Raw genomic sequence first — 19,163 nt, 5'->3', positions numbered from 1 at the left:
CATAAATAAAAGGTGCACACAAAATTAAAGCAAATACAGGCAGCACACCAACAGTGGCAGGACGCAAAATACAACGAAGAACAAAAGGTGACTCATATAAAACCAGCATGCAGGAGTTCTGGCTCTGCAGATTAGGAAATGGGGAGGCAGCGACAAGCACTCTCATGGATCAGAAGGACGAGCTGCACTGCTCCTGCGCACGAACAGGTGCATCGGTCTGAAAAGCCACCCGCCCCCAATGACAGCTGTCAGTCTGTACGCGTCCAGAAGCAGAGAGTCCACTTCGTACACCCGTGTCGTCAAATGCAAATTGGAATATCTGAGTATTGCAGCCAAAAGTAAACATCGCGCAATGCATTTTTCGTCAGCCAAAAAAAGAATTCTGTCATTTGCATTTTAACATGACAAGGTATTTCTTCTATAAAAATAAAGCATGGCCTAAACGCTGAATCATAAATTATACGCAGCTCTGGAAGTGCAGTGCCATGCTTTTTATCAAAAGTAAATCATATGTTAAATAATCCTTCAATATATATGTATTACTATATACATCAAAGTGCACTGTTACTCTGAAGTACAGCCTTGTCACAAGGCCGATGGTGACAACCAGTGATCTGCGCAGTACACAGGCATATTTAGCATTTCAGTAAACTGTCACAAAGAAATCAGAATTTGCATTTGTCCATTTTGTAAACCTTGTTGAGAAGGTAGTTTAGTTGCTCAAGATGAATTTAGCTTATTCATTATCTTTCATTATTCTCTGTGGACCAATGAGCCTCCATTTTAAAACGGATATCAACGGTGTAAATTACGATTTGAAGACGACAGAGACGTCAAACAATCGCGTCTGGCCAGCTAAGAAATCAAAGGAACTGCCCGCCAACGCCCGACGGCAGGAAACATCAGACAAGAAAGCTCGTAACATGTCAAAACAAAACGTGTCAAAAACAAAAACGCCCTTTGTGACACAGTGGATTTTAACCTGTTTTCGAGAGCCAAACTACGAATGTTTTCCTTGCAAAAAAAAACAAAACAACAACAACGACTCCGATATGTGCAGCTGGGCCCTAGTGGTGTTTCTGATGAGCTCACTGCCTGGGCTGAGGCTTCTTGAGCGCCAGAGCTGCCCAGCAGGAGGCGGTAGGACGCCGGCACCGCGCTGTGTCTGCTGGCGGGTGTGGGGAGGGCTTTCGGGACTGTTCTGGCAGCTCCCTAGCGCTATACATTACCTGCGGGCGAGGCGGGGGGGGGCTGGGCGGGGGGCAGGCGGCGCGGGGGCAGGTCCAAGTGCTGGGGGCGCTCCTGGGGCCGCGGGTCGTCCGGGGTCGGGGGGGCGGCGGCTTCCGGCAGGAAGGAGGGGGGTCCGGCTTCGGCCGCGTCGCTTCGGGCCGCCGGCGCCGGGCCGGTTTCCTGCTGGGCGCGCGCTGCGCGTTTCCGGGGGCCGGGGGACCCCTGCTCGTCGAGGGAGCTGGCCTGGGTCGCCGGGGCGCGGTGGGGCGCGCCCTCGAAGACATCCGAGGGGGCGAGGGGGTCCGCGCCCCGACGTGGGGGCGTCTGCCCCCCCGCCTCCTCGGATCCCAGCTCCTCGCACTCGTCCACCGACAGCAGCACGGAGCGGCGGAAGTTGGCCGCCGACGGGTAATCGTTCTCCTGCTCGGCGATGTCCTCGAACGCCAGGTTGACGATGCCTTGAAACTGGTGAGGGGGGGGCTCGGCCGGAGGGGCGACCCCTCGTGGGATCTCGGCCTCGGATCGCTCGTCCTCCGTGTCCTCGTCTGAGGACGACGGCGGGTGGCCGGGCAGGTCCTTCGCCGTGACGGCCGCCTCCTCCTCCACAGGCCCGGCCAGCTGCCGCGCCCAGGCCCTCGCCCTGCTCTTCCCAGCGTCCTCCTCGCTGGTGGAGTGGGCGTGGAAGGGGTCGGCCGCCTCCCGGCCGCGGAGCCTCACCTCGACGCGCAGGCCGCTGTCGTACATCTTCAGCTCCTCCGGGGTGCTCGTGTCGCTGCTGCTCCGGCCCAGGAAGTCGTGGCACAGCATGGTGCTGCACTTGGAGACGCCCCTGTCGTTGGAGCCGTCGTCGTCCTGCGAGCCCCCCGCGTCGTAGTCCTCCGACCGGGGCTTGATGTCGTCGGAGGACGTAGTGGCGCTGCCCGATTCCGACTCGGGGCTGCCCCTCTGGTGCAGGGCACCCCACGGGTCCTCCAGGGGCGCCTCGGAGTCCTCCCGGCTCCCGGGCGTCTCCGCCGCGTCCATGTCCTTCGACGCGCCCTCGGGAGAGCCCGGCGGCTTCGCACTCCGCCCAGGGGGCTCTGCCGCAGCGTTTGTGGCCTCATTCTGGACCCTGGATTCCTTCCGGGGGATCTCGGCACTTGTCGCAGAGCCTGCCTCTGCCGGAAGGGAAGGAGCGCCCCCAAGATTTTTGGCAGCGGTCGTGCCGTCTTCAGCTGGCAGTTCGCTCTCTGGCCGTTCTGCAGCAGCACCGATAGAGGCCGTCGAGTCTCGAAACTGTAACGGTGACTCACATCCAGCCCGAGCGGGCGGTCTCCTGGGAGCGGGGGAGGAAAGGCCTCTGGTTGTCGCCAGAGCTCTGGGCACAGGACCGTTTTCCTTCTTTCCGGCGAAAACAGGCCGCACCGTTTCCAGGGCCCTGCCCGCCAGCTCCGGCTCCCCCTCCCCCCGAGACGCCTCCGCGTGACGTCTCCGCGGCGCCTGCTCTCTGTCTCCCGCGGACGCGCCGTCCTTGGGCCCGGCAGCCTTCGAAGACGGGCTCTTGTGGTGAGGCGACTCCTTCGTTTTAGCCACGTGTTTTTTGCCCCCGGAGGGAGACGGCTTCTCCGATCCCGCTGGTGCGGAAGCCTGCTTCAACGCCGGCTGTTCAGAAGCTGCTTTCTGCTTTGGTGCACTTTTGCCTCCGGCAGGGGGCTGCTTTGGGCCTGCAGAGGCGGCCTTGGCGGACTTGCTGGTTCTGGCCTCGGTGCAGGCAGAGCCCGCCGGCTTCAAGGCCTTTCTCTTTGCTGCTGCGGGGGAGGCTTCTCCGGCAGACCGGGGCCTTGTGGGAGCCCTGGCGTCCTCCTTTCTCGGGGAGACGGCTTTCAGCGGACTTACCGGCGCCGGGGAGCTTTTCGGCCCTAAATCACACCAACAAAACACAAGCATTGCTTTTGACTTTCGGTCACACAGGATTGTATGCTGTGTGCCCACAGGACTTATAGACAAAGAGAAATAACATAATAATGCCTATTAGTCCTGTCTTTGACTGTTCTTGCAGCACCAAGCACACCAGAGCAAATTCCTCATACAATACGGGTGATTCTGATCTGAGATACACTGAACGTGAACAGTCGCTTCGCCACTCCTCCACTGGAAGATTAGAACGGCAGTAACATTTTAACTTGCGCTCAGGTCACCTTTTAAATAATAAAATGAAAGGGCCGAGCAGAACGGGGAAGCGGTTTGGTTTCGGACGGAGGACCATGGAAACAAAACCAGCACTGAGATAATACTACGCAGATTTATTGCATGTCGGCAGGGAAAAGGCCTATTGCGATTCCCAATCCTCCAGACAGCATTCCGACTGTTTCGCACACAGAGCTGCAGACACTATCCGAAGACAACAGACCACAGACGTTTTCACGGTATTCCCTCGCCACACCTCCTAAACCCTCCTAAGAAAGGCATGTTCGCACTCTCCCTGTGAAGAGCAGTTTCCGGGTCAGAAGGCCGGAACAGGGGAAGCATCTGTCTGAGAAGGGGCGGACGTGGAGAGCCGGGGTGCTAGGAGGTCAGCGCAGGCGGGTCCGTGACGTCGAGTGTCGAAGCAGCGACGGCCGGCCGCCTCTCCCGGCGGATCTTACCGTTGCACCCCTCCGCGGGGGCAGGCTTCACCCTCTGGTCCGCGTGGGCCCCGGGACCGCCGGCTGCGGCTCTGCTCGGGCCGGGGGGCTTGGCCGCGCCGCTGTCCCTCGCGCTCGGCTTGCCGCCAACACTGGAACCAGTTCACAACACGGCGGGTCAGCAGGGACGCCACCGCCCGAGCCGGCAGACCCACGACCTGAGCGCCAACAGGCCGATACCAGCCGGAGAGGGGGGTCTTGTTTTGGGGCACACAATACATTCCCTGCTCCTCGTCCGAGACGGACAGCTTTCCCAGAACCGAGCAGAGTGGCTTGTCTGCTTTCCAGCTGTCAGTTTATACATCAAGGGTTCTGTTGGATAATTAACACTTCCACCTTACGGACTGTAGATCAATTAAAGCAAATAACATGGGCCTCTGGCACATGGTGGAAGGTATATATATATATAAAGGTATATATTCTGGATTACAGCAGGGACGACTCGTACAGTTCCAAGAAAAAGTACACGCCCCTTTTCAGATCTTCTAACTTTTTGCACATTTTCGCCGCTGAATGTTATCCGAGCACCACGTGGGGCCTTGTGACATATACAGGGAATCTGAGTGGACAAACACCAACAACGTTTCTTTTACTTCTTAAGCAAGGTCGCCCAATATCCAACATGACAAAATTCTCCCCGTCCAACCCGAGTGTTCACCAGCTCTCCACAGGGGGGCAGTATAGGCAGCGGCACTGGGAATTCCCTCACCTGTGGGGCTTGGCGGGCTCAGGCCTGTGAGTCCGGCTGGCTGGGGGTCTGCCGGCTGTCCTGCTCGCGCCCTTCGGCCTGTTCTCCGCTGCAGAGAGAGAGGAGAGTGAGGGGAAGCGGTTCAGCAGCACGACGCCATACCCAAGCAGAATTACTCTCTGTGGGCGGGCTAAGAAAAGACACTTACAGACATTTTAATAGGCTAATGGTTTGAATGTATTTTTATACCGTGTACTGCTTTATCCTGCATAGAACCTTAACAAACTCAATAATAATCGCACAATATTTAATGGCAAATCAACTCTAGGGAAGCATGACAGAGCAACTGCCTCGCAGCTCACCGATCCTGGGCTCAACTGAGGCACCTGTCTGTGTGGAGCCTGCACGTTCTCACTGCAGTTGCTTTGCTTTCCACCCACAGACCTGCTGGCCAAGGCTGCCCAGCTATTACATACATGGCGCCTGTCGCCCAGGCTCTGGCACAGAGACCAGTCCCCCACCCGAGGGGAAGCAGTCATCCGAGTCCTGCCCTGCTCCCCGCGCGTCTGGGAGAAACGGGCGAAGACGGGAACCGGCTGAAATTCAGCTCCCCTTCCCGCAGCTGCTGCTGCTGCTGGCAGGGCCGCCGGAACAAGCCTGAGAGCCAGACCCCTCCTGGAGGAGGAGCGGAACAGACCGGGTCCGAGGGACAGGGGGCGCCACTCCCAGACCACGCAGACCGCAACAGCAGGCCGACCGGGCTGCCAGCTGTGCTTCCTGGAAGCTAAGACCGCTTCTTAAATCAAGTCCTTCCTCCCTAATCCTGTAATAAAGGACCTGTGCCAATCAGAAGGCATTATCGACGGCATCAATAACGTCTGAGGCTCTATACTAATAAACAGATAATGAGACTGCGCAGTCTAGAATTCAAAATCAGTGCATCTCTCTTTGCTAGTGAGGGTTCTTATTAAACATCAACCTGAGCACAAAAGATCTATCCATCAGACGTGCTGAGATAATAAGATAGAATGTTTTCATGTTTCAATTACACTCTTTAACGAGCGAGCGGCACAGCACGGGCCACCCCCCGCCCTCATCAACGCGTCACTGCCTCCTCCCACGCGCAGCTCCAGACGGCGAGCTCCGGACTCCGGGGACGCCGCGCTGTAACCACACGCTTCTATCGGGGGCCCAGGCGGCCACGTGAGACACAGGCAGGAAAAACAGAGGGCTAAGACCAGGCAGGAGAGCCTCAGCTGATAAAGGGGCTCGCCCAGGTGCAGGCCAAGCCCGGGTTCGAGTCCGGGACATGTCCCCAGCTGACTGTTACTGGGATCCACCAAGCTGTAGCTGGACAGGGCTCTCTGTGGCAGGCCTGCAAGGGAGTGTGCCTCTCCTGCAATCTGCACTGTGCCTCCAGCAGGGGGCAGTGTGGCCCCTGATGCTCTACACTACAGCCGGCCTGAAGGGGGAAGGGCTGGAGGAGCCCAGACGTGAGGAAACAGGCCATTCTGAATCAGCTGGGTAAATAAAAAAACAATAACTGGCAATTCTGAATTTAAAAAGAGGAGTTGGGAGTAGAATGGAGCAGAGGGGAGGCTTTTATGCAAAAGCCACACTCTTGTATGCAGCTTTCTTACAGAGTCAGGCTGAATGAACATTCCCCTGCATTATCACAGACCTTTAGGCCAGAGAGCCGAGACCCTGTGCTTGTGAATGAGAGATTCTGTTCCATGTCTTCGGCTCCCACACTGCAACTTCATCAAGGTTTGGCAAGTAAGAGTAACGCAAGGAAGAACAGGGAGACTCACGCCGGGGGGGGGGGGGGGGAGACTCTTGTTGGAGGAGGTGGGGGGGGAGACTCATGCTGACATGCGGCGGGAGCGGGAGAAGAGGAGCATGCTGGGACCTGTGGTGCTGTTCTGCGGGCTGCTGGAGCTGTCCTCCGGCGTGGCGCTGCCCGACGCGGAGCCGCCTGCGGGCGCTGGGGGCGGGTGGCCCTCTCCCGGCCCAGCTGGCTGCGGGTGGGCGCTCCTCCTCGCCGGGCCCCCGGGGCTGAGCGGGTGGCAGTCCGGGGACCCCTGCGGGGACTCCTTCCCTGAAGTGCCCTTGTGGGGCTTGGCCAGCGCGGCGGCGGTGGTGGTGGCCCTGGGCCTGGCGCCCGGGCCGGCTCTCCGGTCCTGGTCCCGGACCGCCTTCCCCTCGGGGGCGCTCTTGGGGCCGTTGGCGGTTGGCTTAGCGCCGGGGCTCTCGGCTTTGGCGCCGCCGTTGCCGTCGAGCTTGGCCTTGGCGACCGCCCGCGCCCTGGTGGGCGCGCACTTGTCGGCGGGCTTGGCCTCCCGCGCCCCCCTGACCCTGTCCGCGCCGGGCCTCGCCCTGGGGGCGTCTGGCTCCCCCGCCTTGTTCCCGGGGGCCCTGCCGGGAGCGGGGGGTCCGGACGCTCCCAGCCCATCCGACTTCATCGCCCCCTGCTGGCTGGAGGCGGGACGCCGGGCGACTCGCGGGGTCTGCCTCTCCCGGGACCGCCGCGCGGGATCCTCACACGCGAGCCGGGGCTCCCGAGGGCATTTCAGAGGCCTGTGCTGCTGCGGGCGAGAGCAGGACGAGAGAGTGAGCAGGGCTGCTGCGGCACCGAGACCCCAGGGGGGGTTCATACTCGTCAAGAAAACCCCCCAGTGAGGAAGAGCAGGGACGCAGAATACAATCTGTCCATTGTGCTCAGAAGCAGATGTGTCCCGTGATGGGGAACTGTAAGACACCCATATAGGTGGTGAAAGAAAGGGCAGCTCAATTAGACATCTTGTGAGATTAAAGGAAGGACATTTCCTCTCGCTCACTTTCCAACTGCAAGAGCTCACATCTTCTAGAGCCCGGCGCTGCGCTCTTATTGCTAGTGCATGCTCATCCTCGCTGCGCTGCTGCACGGACGCCTGCGATCACACTGCCTGAAAGCCACAAGAGCCCGGCACGGCGCAGAGCTGCCTGCTGTGGCTGCCCGTGTCCAGGACAGAGCATCCGACAGGAGAACGCAGAAAAACGACCTGCGTTGCGGCCGAACGACCTGCCTTCTTCGTACAGGGCTGACATGGGTTTGAAGATGAACATCAATAGTCCCAGACTCATGGCTAAGACACTATTTTTCAAAAAATATTTGTAAAACCAGCCATTAACAAGTTCAAAATAATACAAAATATGCTGCATGTTCCCTCCGATTCAGAGCTCCAACTGCTATGTTGTAAAACTGAAGGTACAGTCGCCAAGCTGACACGCTCATGCTTCTGGCAGGGGAGAACGGGTGCAGAAACCAGTTCTCTAAAATAAATATCAATAAGAATGCATTTAAAAAAGTACATTTTAAAACGGACACGGAACACTTTTACCTGTGAGCTGGTCAATACGGGTTTCCTGCCCAGTCTTCTACCGTCCCCCTTGTCCACAGCAGCTGAACGGGGAGAAGAACAATCAACACAACGATGAGACTCCCCCTTCACAGCCTGGTCAGGGGGAGCGAGAGGGACCTTCGGACTCCAGAGGCCGGACTGACGGGGCCGAGCTGGGAGACGGCAGCCCAGCTCCAACAGACACTCCGGGTTTTAAGGACCACACAGGGAGGAAGAGCCGCTCCTTCAGCACCGAGCCCCTTGGGAAGGTACTGGGGACGTGGAGACGCCGGCCCACTGGGAGGAGCGCCGCCCACCGGGGCGCCTACGACAGCAACCCGGTTCTCCTCGGGAATCTTCCACCCCGGCCCGGCGGAGCGGTGGTGCTGAAGGGGAAGATGACAGAGTCCATCCTTCTCTTGACGGGGGAGCTCTGCCCTCAGAGCGGCCCCCCCAGACACCCCTGGCTGCACGGGGGCACACCGGCTGCACAACACGAGAGATCCCCTACGGTCCGGGCTCCGCGGGAGAGACACGCAGCCCCCCTTTTCCTTTGTGCTTCTTCTCGTTCCTGCAGCTTGGGGGTGCCCGTCTGCCTGCCTCCGAAAGCTAAATCGCCAAAATGAGCTTCGAAAAAGCACAACAAATCTCGGCAGGCTCTTCACCCAGCCTCCTCCATCAGCACCCCAGGTGGGCCGAGACAAACCGCTGATCGACGCTGGAGAGAGAGGAACTGGACGGGCTTCCAGACCCGCGGCAAAGCACTGGCTGGGCACGGGGGGGGACAGCTCGCCAGCCCCCGAGAGGCTCCTGTGTCACAAACACTCCTTCCGCGATCCGCGTGTGTGTGCGTGCGTGTGTGTGTGTGCGTGCGTGTCTGCTTCCTGATTGGGGGGGGGGGGACAATCCAGCAGAAAGAAAAGCACCAGCACTGGCATCAGAACTCTCCGGGATTAATAATTCATGTCCCGTGTTCACAAGTGTCATGTCGAAAAGCCGTGTACACAATACATTATTCAGCGCTTGCTTCCTATATGTAAACACACGCAGAAGAGATGCCATCTAGACTGGGTTCGAAATCAGAACGGAGAAAAAAAGGAGGGGGGGGGGGAGGCTCCCAGGAGGAGCACGTGCTCCAGACGGGCGTGACGGCGCTCTCCTGCTCACCAGCGGAGCGCTCACCACGGAACCTGCCCCCGGAGCGGAGCCACACACCCAGGACCGGCCGCCGGCTCCCGGCTCGCTCTCCTCAGGGCCCTCCGTCTGCCTGCACGCGCGCTGCCGTTTCCACGGCAGCCCAGCGCCGCGGCTCAAAGGGCGACGGCGCCCGACGGAGGCTGGAGCCCACCCGCCCCCCCGCCCCCCCCCCAGGCACGTACCTGCTTGGATGAGCTCCCGGTGCTCCCGGGGCAGCTGGCTCCATCCCTCGGTGTGCCGCACAGCGAAGAAGGACTGGTGCAGGAAGGTCCACAGCTTCACACGCAGAGCCTGGGCTTCGTCCTGAAAGCCCTGCTGGCGGAGGAGCGAATCAGCAGCGGCTCAGAGCCCCGTCGCCACGGCAACCCCCCCCCCCCCCCCCGATTCCTCCCGGAATCTGCTTACTCCCTGAGCTCCATCGCTGATGTCATCACTCAGATTAAAGGACTGTCTGCCGCTCGGAGCCGCGCAGGAAGAGCAGCGGGGGTCTCACGGCAGCGCAGCCTGAAAGCCCGATTACGACGTGGCCGCGCCCACCCATTCAGCGGCCCGCTCGCCCGGTCGGCCGCCTGCCTGCCGCTCCTGCACGCTCACACAGCTGTGTCGCACCAAGGTCACGCACTCATGGGAGCAATTAAACTAGCAGAGCAAAGCACCGCCGCCACACAGCTGCAGGGAGCTACCGAGCAGTTCAAGACGGCTTGTAATGTTTACTCCTGGTCACGCCGTCACATGTCCAGAAAAGCGCTTTAAAAGAGGACACACGCGGCCGAGCTGTAAGTCCTTCCAGAACCCACATGAAGGACTGTTCCGCAATGAAAAGAAGTAAAAATAACAGACTTGATGAACTGCAGTTTATAAATAAATCTTTAAAAAAAAAATTCTAGCTTTTTTTTAAACAGATTTCTTTTGATCACCTGTCACGGTAAAATAGCTGCAAAAATCTGAACGATTCTGTTTTTGAAAAGTCTTGTGGATCCCAGCACGGTGTAGAAAAAGGCACTGCTTGCAGAAAATACAAGAAGCAAGAGGTCTGGTTTAAAATGCACAGGAAACTGCAGAGACGCCGCAGCACGTGCAGGATCGGATTCTCCATTCACGGACACGCAGACCGTGACCCAGGAGCTGGTCACAGCTGGGTACTTTCACCCTCCCAGAGGCAGTGGCACATCCAACTCACTCAACAACAGCACAAGCATCCACACGGAGCAAGCATGAGACCCCCAGGCCCAGGAGCTTGGAAATTCCCAAAGCCCCCTAAATCAAGAGCAGCGTCGCGTGGCTGCTAATTTCACACTATGCCGAACTCCGGCTTTCCTCCACGCTGCTTTCCCGAAGACAAAAAGACCGGAATAAGACCTGCAGTACCTCGTGCCAGACTCCCAGCTGGGTGTCCTCTTCCTGTTCCTGTCTCGGAGGGCCGCCTGGCACGCACTCACCGATCAGCTTGTCCACAGCCAGAAAGAGAGCACAGCAGTTGTCCACAGTAATGCTGTTCTCAACAGACAAATAGATCTTTTTCCTAACGCGCGGATCGCAGTTGAATTCTTCAGTCTGGAAAAAAAACAACACAGGCAACCGATCTCTGCACAACTTTATAATAGCATCTTTCTAGTAATAAAATATGTAACAGAAGTTCAGGTTAATCCAAGTTTCTTTCCCAGCTTTTATCCTGTCTACTGCATATCAGATACAAGAGATTTGAGATATTTCAAGCACATGTGGAATAAATTCTAGAAATGTTCTTTAACCCATGAAGGGAATACACATTTTCAGGAACTGCAGACTTCAGAAGGTGAATGTTTCACCTTAAGCAGTGGTCCTGTCCTTCCCTTGAAAAAACAAACAAACAATACCTTGCATTAATCCGACAGATTTTTCTGATCGGCACTACAGCCGAATGACAAAACGCTGGAGGAAATACCTTTCCTCAGTAAGTCTGGCACCAATCACTGTGCTGTGCACTGATTTTCAGACATCTGTCGCTCTGTGTGACGCTGCAGTAACCTTGAGGGCTGAGCTGAGTCCACGTCATGAACAGTCTGCTGTACTATTCAGTGTTCCAGGACTGCAGTTTGTGCCAACGCACTTCAATAGACTGGTGCTCTTGCAGATGTACCATCTCTCTCACACTCATTCTTTTGCTCAACAGACTATACTTCCCAAATTTATAATAAAAATAAAACAAGTTTCATAAAAAGGCAAAATAACAGGAGCACCTTACAGAGGTACTGCAGATGAACTTTGTGTTTATTGGACTGGAGGGAAAACAGACTGTCCAAGACTCGGGTCTGTCTGGGGTGGGGTGTGGAGCGGTGGCTCTGTGGCTAAGGATCTGTGGCTGGAAGGTTGCCAGTTCGTATCCTGGGGCTAGCAGAGGAATGCTACTCCGTTGGGCCCCTGAGCAAGGCCCCTAACCCCAGCTGCTCCAGGGGCGCCATATAAATGGCTCTGACCCTGCTCTCTGACCCCAAGCTTCTCTCCCTGTCTGTGTGTCTCACGGAGAGCAAGCTGGGGTCTGCGAAAAGACAAATTCCTAACACAAGAAATTGTATATGGCCAATGAAGTGATCTGATCTTATCCTGTCAGTTGGAACAGCATGAGCAGTGTAGTCGGCTGTAGATGAGGCTAAAAGGCACAGAGCTTGGCAGACGGCCTGGGAATAAGGACAAAACCTTGGCCACTCCGGGGCAACTCAGGGTGCAAAACAGCACCGTCAGCCCGATCACAGACGACCTCTCACCCATCGTAATGGACAAATCATTCAAGCCACAAACTGTGCAGTTCCGGCTCCAAACTGGGTTCCTGCTCTATTTAATAAGGCTTCCATTGCTGAGGAAGGCTGCCCAGAACAGCAAAGAGGAAATGATTGAAGCTGCACTGGTTCGTACATTTCCATTAGCTGAAATGTTGGAATACACAGGCGGTATGGAGGTTTACCTGAGTAAAGGTGTAAAAGATGCATTGAATTTGGACATCAGCACAGCGTGGTAAACCTTCCACACCTACAGCTCTCTATGGACTTTTCTTTTTTAATTTTAATAACAAAAACGATTCCCAAACAATGGTTTGAGATGATCATCATACATCAGGTTCACACATAGCTCATGATATCTTCAACCATAACTTTTAGGTTTAACGTTCCAGTTCCTGAATCCCAGTTATCCTGCATCCATCACAGTGTAACATCAAGGAGACAAAACCAGTCTGTTAGCAATAGGTACTGTTACCAGAATGATTTTGTTCACACGGTTTTGCTTAACCCACAGGTCAGAGCAACAAACTTAGAAAGAACTGAGATTTTCTCAAAATGAATAACTGACATTTTTGTAGTCAGGCTACTTAACTAAACAAAACCCTTCTGTTTCTTTGCAGGTTCACCTATAACGTATGGATTTCTTGCAGAGGGAGTTCAGTTGCTACACATGTGAATTTCTGAATAAGCTCGAGAGATGATGACTGCTCCACTGCTGCTGGGGCAACAGAACACAGGTCTTGATACGTCAAAAAAACTCTTAATATGCACGTCACATTTCAACCACACAAGGGCTTTATTAATTCTGCACTGGCAGCTCCAGATCAACTGTAACCCCCACACTCCTCCACGCACGCAGCCCTGTTAGTTCGGCTAGTCTGTGCGTTACCATGGATAATGTGATTTGAGGGAACCCGTTTTTACAGCAGCTGCCTTCCACTGGAGCAACCCTACCGAGCCCTGCAGTTCAGTCTGTCCTCATCACGTGCCTGTCACGATCCCTACTCGCCAGATCCAGCAGCACAGAGGAAATCATCACAAAAACCAAAGGAATCGGCTCGAAACATCCTCGTTAAAGGATTAAAATGTTATAGCACTATCATCGTTTTTAAACTTCCCATTAAAAAGAGCCTTCCATAATGACACGCAAGCTTAAAGAACAACAGAGCTTGCTGTTCGTGTAACACAGTACTGGTTGAGTACATTCAGCAGACAGCCATGATCATCGCACTGGTGGAGGAGGACTCTGGCTGTCTGACTCATTGCAGTCCGTTAACAAGGCACACAGTCAGAGCCAGTAGAACAGTAGAAAAGGTTCAGCTAATGAGCCCGTCTCTCTCTCTCTCTTGCTAATGTTAAACAAGCTATAAAAATAAAATCGCCCCATTCTCTTTTCATATGGTTTTAGATGCGGACAAATACAGAATCATGAACCAAGAGGTCATATAAAGAAATTAAAACTGTGTGTGCATCTAGCTCCCTCCCCAGCACAAAAATAAAAGCCGTTATCTTTTTTTCCCAGCAATCTCCAAGACAAGGATCTTGGCTATGGGCAGGGTGGTCTGATCTGAGCAGGCTGGGATTAACACAGGGGCTTTAGGTACTGCCCCCAGGGTCTTGGGGCTTATTGGGGCCCCAGAAAATAAAGACATGCAAGGAAACATGCAAGAGAAAATCAAAGCTCTTTTGCCAGCCTATTGTCCTGCTGCTTTTGCTTGCTTCCGGTGAATCTGTGCTGCAGTGCAGAGCAGTTAGGGAGCGATGTTCAACAGATGAGCAAACTGAACAAGCTGCTTCAGTAAAACCAACAAAACACAGGCAACAGGCCAGCATGCCAGCGATGGGCAGCGATGTTAACTCAGCAAGCGAGCAAGAAACAGCAGGCAAGCCCGAGCCAGACATTTCAGATCCCAACACTGAGGAAGATCACCCATCTGAAAATGACCACAGCGAACGCATTTATCGCAGACTCCTGCAGCACTGAGGTGGCAGGCTGGGATCTTACAGGATCACAAAAGGGCAGACAATTTCAACAAAATTGTCAAAACAACAACAAAACAAAAAACTGGGAGTTTTTGAAATCTGGAAAACAGTACAAACCTCAGCAAAAGGTGCCCAGCACCAGCAAAAGCCCCCTATAGTTGGACTTCACAGCACGGGCAAATCGCCCCAAGCTTTGAAAGGGCGTGTTTTTGCTGGGCGAGATCTGCAAGTGCACTGACTGGTTACGGCTTTAAGAACACCCTGCAGTTCACAGGCTTCTGATTGGGCACGGGCTTGCTTTCAGGGGAGACAATGAGACTCTGGGATCCCCCCAAAACCAGAAAGTGCCCAGGCACCTCGGAATTACATTTTGAAGCCACCTCATCTTGATCAAAAGGCATGTTTAGTGTAGCATTAACAGACTCTGTAGCAGAGTTACGGCTGTGTTTCAGATTGAATAAAAGACTTATTAGCTGGAGGCCTCACAAAAGCCTTTAGCCCAGGGCCAACAGAAAGTGTCGATCTGGACCCGCAGCTGAGACTTATTCGATATAGGAGACTGGGGACTGAGGCTCTGCAACAGCAGCCTGGCCCCAAATGTTCAAACAGGAATATAAGCAGCACGTCGCAGATGGGTAAATGCACACTGGCTAGAACTGTGGGGAAAGTCAGAGAGCAACAGGTAAGAGGCGTTACCGAATGGAGCCGCAGGAAGGGCCCGGTCTTGGTGACCGCGGGGAAGTGGGCGGCAGCGAAGCGCAGGCACTCCTCCTGCAGCGCGGCGGCCAGAGACGAGGTCTGCTTCGCCCAGCTGACCGCGGGCAGGCAGGACATCAGGCGCTCGCTGCCGGTCAGCAGCGGCACCACCTTCCCCACGCTCTGAGGCAACAGGCAGACGGAAGAGACAACGTCAGGGGCGTCCACCTTCGCTCTCTGCTGTGCATCGATACTGCCGAGCCAGAGGATTTGGAAAGTGCCGGAATCTCCTACTCTGCCCATGATTTGACTAAATGACCTGACTCCAGGTCCCCACTCTTTACAGGGCTTACCTGTTAGCAACACGGTACTGACGTTGCCAACGAAAATACTAAGCCTTCGATACCTTGCCTCAGCGTCCCTGTCAGATCTGTTTCAACCCTACAGCCCTGCTCGATACTTACAAGGCGTCTGCAAGGGCTTCGCACCAGACCAAGAGAGCCCCGATTGAGCAGGAGTCTCAAAACAACTGACCTACTTACTCTTTTTCATATTTGCTTCTGCAAATGTTAAATTCCTTTTTTTCCTTTTTAGAATTGTTTCTCTTTGTTCTATTTACTTACAGTGATTTGATGAAAGGCATTATACAAAATATTGAGTTTTTCATCATCACCATCATTATTACTGTTGTTACGAATGATCATCAATGTTACTCGGCCACATTCCACACTAGGAGAAGCCCAGCTTAGGATCTAGATGTGCCAGTGTTCCTGCACACAAGAACCCAGGATCTGGTATTAAAAGACAGCTCTGTCGCTGTGGCAGAAGAGCACAACAATCTGCAATCTGGCAGTGTGTGTACTTTGGAGCTGAGCTCGCCTGTTCCTTTTGTTGCAGCCCAGGGGACTGTGGTCTACAGCAGCGAGGAAGAAAGGATGCAGACAGACTCCATTACAAGTGGTGATGGCTTTGCCGTTCAATACCCCTATTGTTTTCGAACCTGATTAACTGGTCATTACTGGGAATCAGATTAATGGTGCTCCTGTTACTCATGCTGCTCATTTCTTCCATCGCTGTCAGAATGCGAACTAGAAGATCAGTTTGCAGAGAGAAGGAAGCAGTGAGTGAAAAAATGGGATGTCTGCGAGGATGCGTGAGGTTGAGCTGGGAGAAACAGGAATATGTTGTGTAAACCTTTCCACAGTTCATGACGGCACGAGCAGAAGTTAAGAATACTCAAATCCTCTTGCTTGCTAGTGCTGATCTCAGTTGCAACAGTGCCCTACAGCACTGGGGGTTAATTACAAAGCAGTAGAGAGACAATTATCAAGGAAAACTACATTTCCTGCATATCCACAGCTGAGCCAAATAATTCTTCGGGCTAAAATCGTGCACAACCTGGCTCAAGCAGCTTTAGGCGTGATTGGGAGACATACCATGGTCTTTACCAGACAAGCTAGACAATCCTTCTGGACTGCAGGCGACAGGAGACCAAAGCTTCTTTCTGACCAGCATTTCACAAAATTATCCACGATCCACCTGGAAATGGAAAGCAGACCAGAAAGGAAAGCTTGATAAAACACCATTAAGAAGTAACACAGGAGGTGTCACTCACGCCCCGGTCAGCCCCCCCTCCGCCCCCTGGGCCCACGCCTGCCCCAGGGAAGCAGTGCACTGGAAGGAGCGCAGAGTCACGGGCCGTCCTGTCTCGACTCCCTGCACAGGTGCCCAGCTCGCAAGGCCACCGGCTGCTTTCACAGAGCCACTGAACCTCAGTAAACGTCCTCTCCTGCCGTCACGGTCAATAAGCAGTTCTGTGGCCTTCCACTTACGTCCCATTTATTGACGTTCCCCTTTTATCTGATGGATTTTGTCGTCAGCCCAAGGAGCTTGCCACGTAGGGAAAACCAACCTAGTCTGATCTGGGACAACGGTATTGAGGGCCGCCGAGCTTCATATGCTCAGATCCATCAATCAAGTCGCCGGCAGACAGAGGCTGCAGAGCCACGGGGAGAGCTGAACTTCAAATCTCCGAACACCGCTTCACAGCTGGAGGACTAATCACTTTGCTGAGCCCCACTCGTGTTTTCTTACAGGTACAGGCACCTTCGATCCAACGCAGGAGTGACCCGAGGCACTCGGAGCCGTGCTCGCTAAATAAAGTGTCGCCTTCCGGAGCTTAGAAGGACTCACCTTGAACACAGACCATAGAGGTGCTGGAGGCCCAGGGAATGAGATATCGACAGGCACTCAACGATAGACTTCTGGACACCGTCTCCTGGCTGGAAAAGCACCACAGAGAGAGAGGAAGGGTGTGAGGCTCTGCTGCCATCTTCCCTCACGGCACGCGCTTCGGAAACTGCAGCTGTACTCCCACCCCAGATAAGCCCGGGGAACAGTCGATTAAACGACTGAACGAACAATCGCCTAGAACGAGAGCCCGTGCTCAGCACTCGTCAAATTACTACTGGCGCCACAAATGGAAAATCACGAACACGAAGCAAGATCAATGCACTGGCGTTACTAATCACATCACCTGCAGGTTTATACAGAAATGCTTTTGTTTGCTCCTGAAAGGGGATGTCTGTCTTTTTTCCCCCACTGACTGGCACCGAAACTTGCAAAACGGGTTTCACCCTTTGTCTTTAACTAGAACGGGGTGTCTCACAGTTACCAGACTGTCATTTCTCAAAAGAGCAGACCCCATCGCCGAGGGTTTTGTCAGCGGAAGAAAGGACTGCATTTTAAAACGACCTACAGTAATATTTTCTAGCAGTAAAGCCATCTACATTCATAAAGTGTACACAATGAATTTTTCAACAAAGTTCGCAATTTACAAGATCTAGACAATCCAGCTCAGCCCGTAACCCATGCAGAGTATTTACAAGCATGACAATGTAATTTCACACATATGAAAAAGAATTAAAAACAGAGTCTGTAAATGATACCTCTGCTATGAAGACACAAGAACCACTGAACGCATTTATCACATTATTACCATGGAGCTAGAGCAAGAATAATGTGTTAAATGTTTACATGCTTTATTAGTGTCTGAAAAGAGGCTGTTCCTGTATTAAAAAAAATACAGTAAGTACACGTGAAACAGAAAAAAATGGCAGTCATTCAGTATATGCACTGAAAAACCAGTGAGCATTTTCCTGCCGTCTGCGCTCATCTGTCTCGTTTGGTGGAGACGGCTCTCGCCCCTCTCTTTGAGGGGTCCTCATCACAGCCCAGCACCACAGCAGTAACAAGCAGGTGAACTGGCACTGTCGCTTTTAGTGTACTTGAAGGGCTGTTTCTTTTGTCTTCGCACGCACAGCAGAACACAAATATCGGGCCCGGAGCGGCTTCCTCTAGCCCCTGAACAGTCCAATAAAAGCTCCATGAAGTCACTGCACTACGGGTTGCACTTGGATCCTTCACATGTAACGGTCACACAGACACTCTGCACATGGCAGCTACAGTATGCTGTGGGCAAATTTATTCAAACGGTGATCTTTAACAAATCAGCTTTGTCGCATCATTGTCAACGAATCAGATGTGGTAAAAGGCTTGTGGGAGACCAGGCCCTCTACAGTGTCAGGAGTACCAGCATCCCGGGCCTCAGTGCAGAACCCCCCCCTTTCAGAACACACTGCTTTGAACATCTAATCCCATTACGTGTTCTAACAGAAGGTTCTCTCCTGATAACCCACTTGGCTTTAACCTCTGGGATCTGACAATGAACACAGCGCCGCTCGCAGAATCTCCAAAACACTGTACAAGGCTGCAACTAGAATAATAACTTCTTCACAAAGCACATTATTTCAGAAACGAAGAGATGGGGGCATTAAAAAAAACAGAGAACGACAGCTAAACACATCTTTTGTGTGACCTACTTACTGTCCTGAGTTCCCTGTATGCTTGGTGCCTCATACCCACACAGTCAGGAACGGAAAGGCTTTTAGAGCAATGACATTCAACAAACACAGTGACCTCTGAGAGCAAGGCACACAGCCCAAGAAACAGAAGAGCCTGTACCCCTTTCAAACTGTACCCCAATAAGACTGCGGGATTCACATCTCTAATAAAACGCAGCATTCAATTCAGTCCCCCAGAAATGCACTGATACACAGTCCTGATTGCTCTGGCAGTAATCGCTTCTCACTACCGTTCACAGGCACAAGAGGCCCCCGAGCTGAGGTCTGTGACAAAGCAGAGAGGAAGGTCACAACCTTCCACAAACAGGCTTAGAGCAATCCTCACAACCGCTCATGTCTGCCCATGAACAGCATTCCTGGCGTGATGCTCCTTACTGTGCAGTTTCCGGTTCACTGATTTCTGAAGTACCTGCTACCTTGATCTGCCGTCACTCCCTACAGGAAGGGCCTCAGCGGATCTGTGGCAACGATGTCTAAGCTTCAGCCCAGAGCGCCTTCCCCTCTGCACCCCTCCCTGAGGGGTGCACCCCTGCCCCAGCTCGCCGTGAGGAGGCTCCCCTGGAGGGCACAGGGCTGGAGCCGAGGAACCTGCACAGTTTATTTTAAGAACATCTCTAGAAAGCCGTTTTGGGGGGATAAAAGGTGAA

The 19,163-nt window shown here is 53.9% G+C and overlaps 1 protein-coding gene across 3 annotated transcripts in view; it reads right to left on the bottom strand.

Annotated features, from left to right (window-relative positions):
* The window catches only part of btbd8 (BTB domain containing 8), a 32,998-nt gene that overhangs the window by 2,039 nt on the left and 11,796 nt on the right, over positions 1-19,163 (bottom strand). The window contains exons 9-18 of one of the 3 annotated variants that reach the window (XM_088597725.1): positions 16,787-16,875; positions 16,030-16,132; positions 14,594-14,776; positions 10,527-10,712; positions 9,341-9,470; positions 7,962-8,023; positions 6,491-7,166; positions 4,603-4,690; positions 3,855-3,985; positions 1,230-3,128 (exon numbers count right to left, since the gene is read on the bottom strand). In XM_088597725.1, the coding sequence (XP_088453851.1) occupies positions 1,230-3,128; positions 3,855-3,985; positions 4,603-4,690; positions 6,491-7,166; positions 7,962-8,023; positions 9,341-9,470; positions 10,527-10,712; positions 14,594-14,776; positions 16,030-16,132; positions 16,787-16,875 (3,547 nt within the window). Of the gene's footprint in view, positions 1-1,022; positions 3,129-3,854; positions 3,986-4,602; positions 4,691-6,490; positions 7,167-7,955; positions 8,024-9,340; positions 9,471-10,526; positions 10,713-14,593; positions 14,777-16,029; positions 16,133-16,786; positions 16,876-19,163 lie in introns of those variants that run through there. The other 2 variants (XM_088597723.1, XM_088597724.1) reach the window with 2 other exon arrangements.

This window comes from Lepisosteus platostomus, chromosome 11 (assembly GCF_059453375.1).
Source record: "Lepisosteus platostomus isolate fLepPlt1 chromosome 11, fLepPlt1.hap1, whole genome shotgun sequence".
Lineage (NCBI taxonomy): Eukaryota > Metazoa > Chordata > Actinopteri > Semionotiformes > Lepisosteidae > Lepisosteus > Lepisosteus platostomus.
The sequence above is the reverse complement of the archived record's forward strand: the minus strand, read 5'-3'. Positions and strand labels throughout refer to the sequence as shown.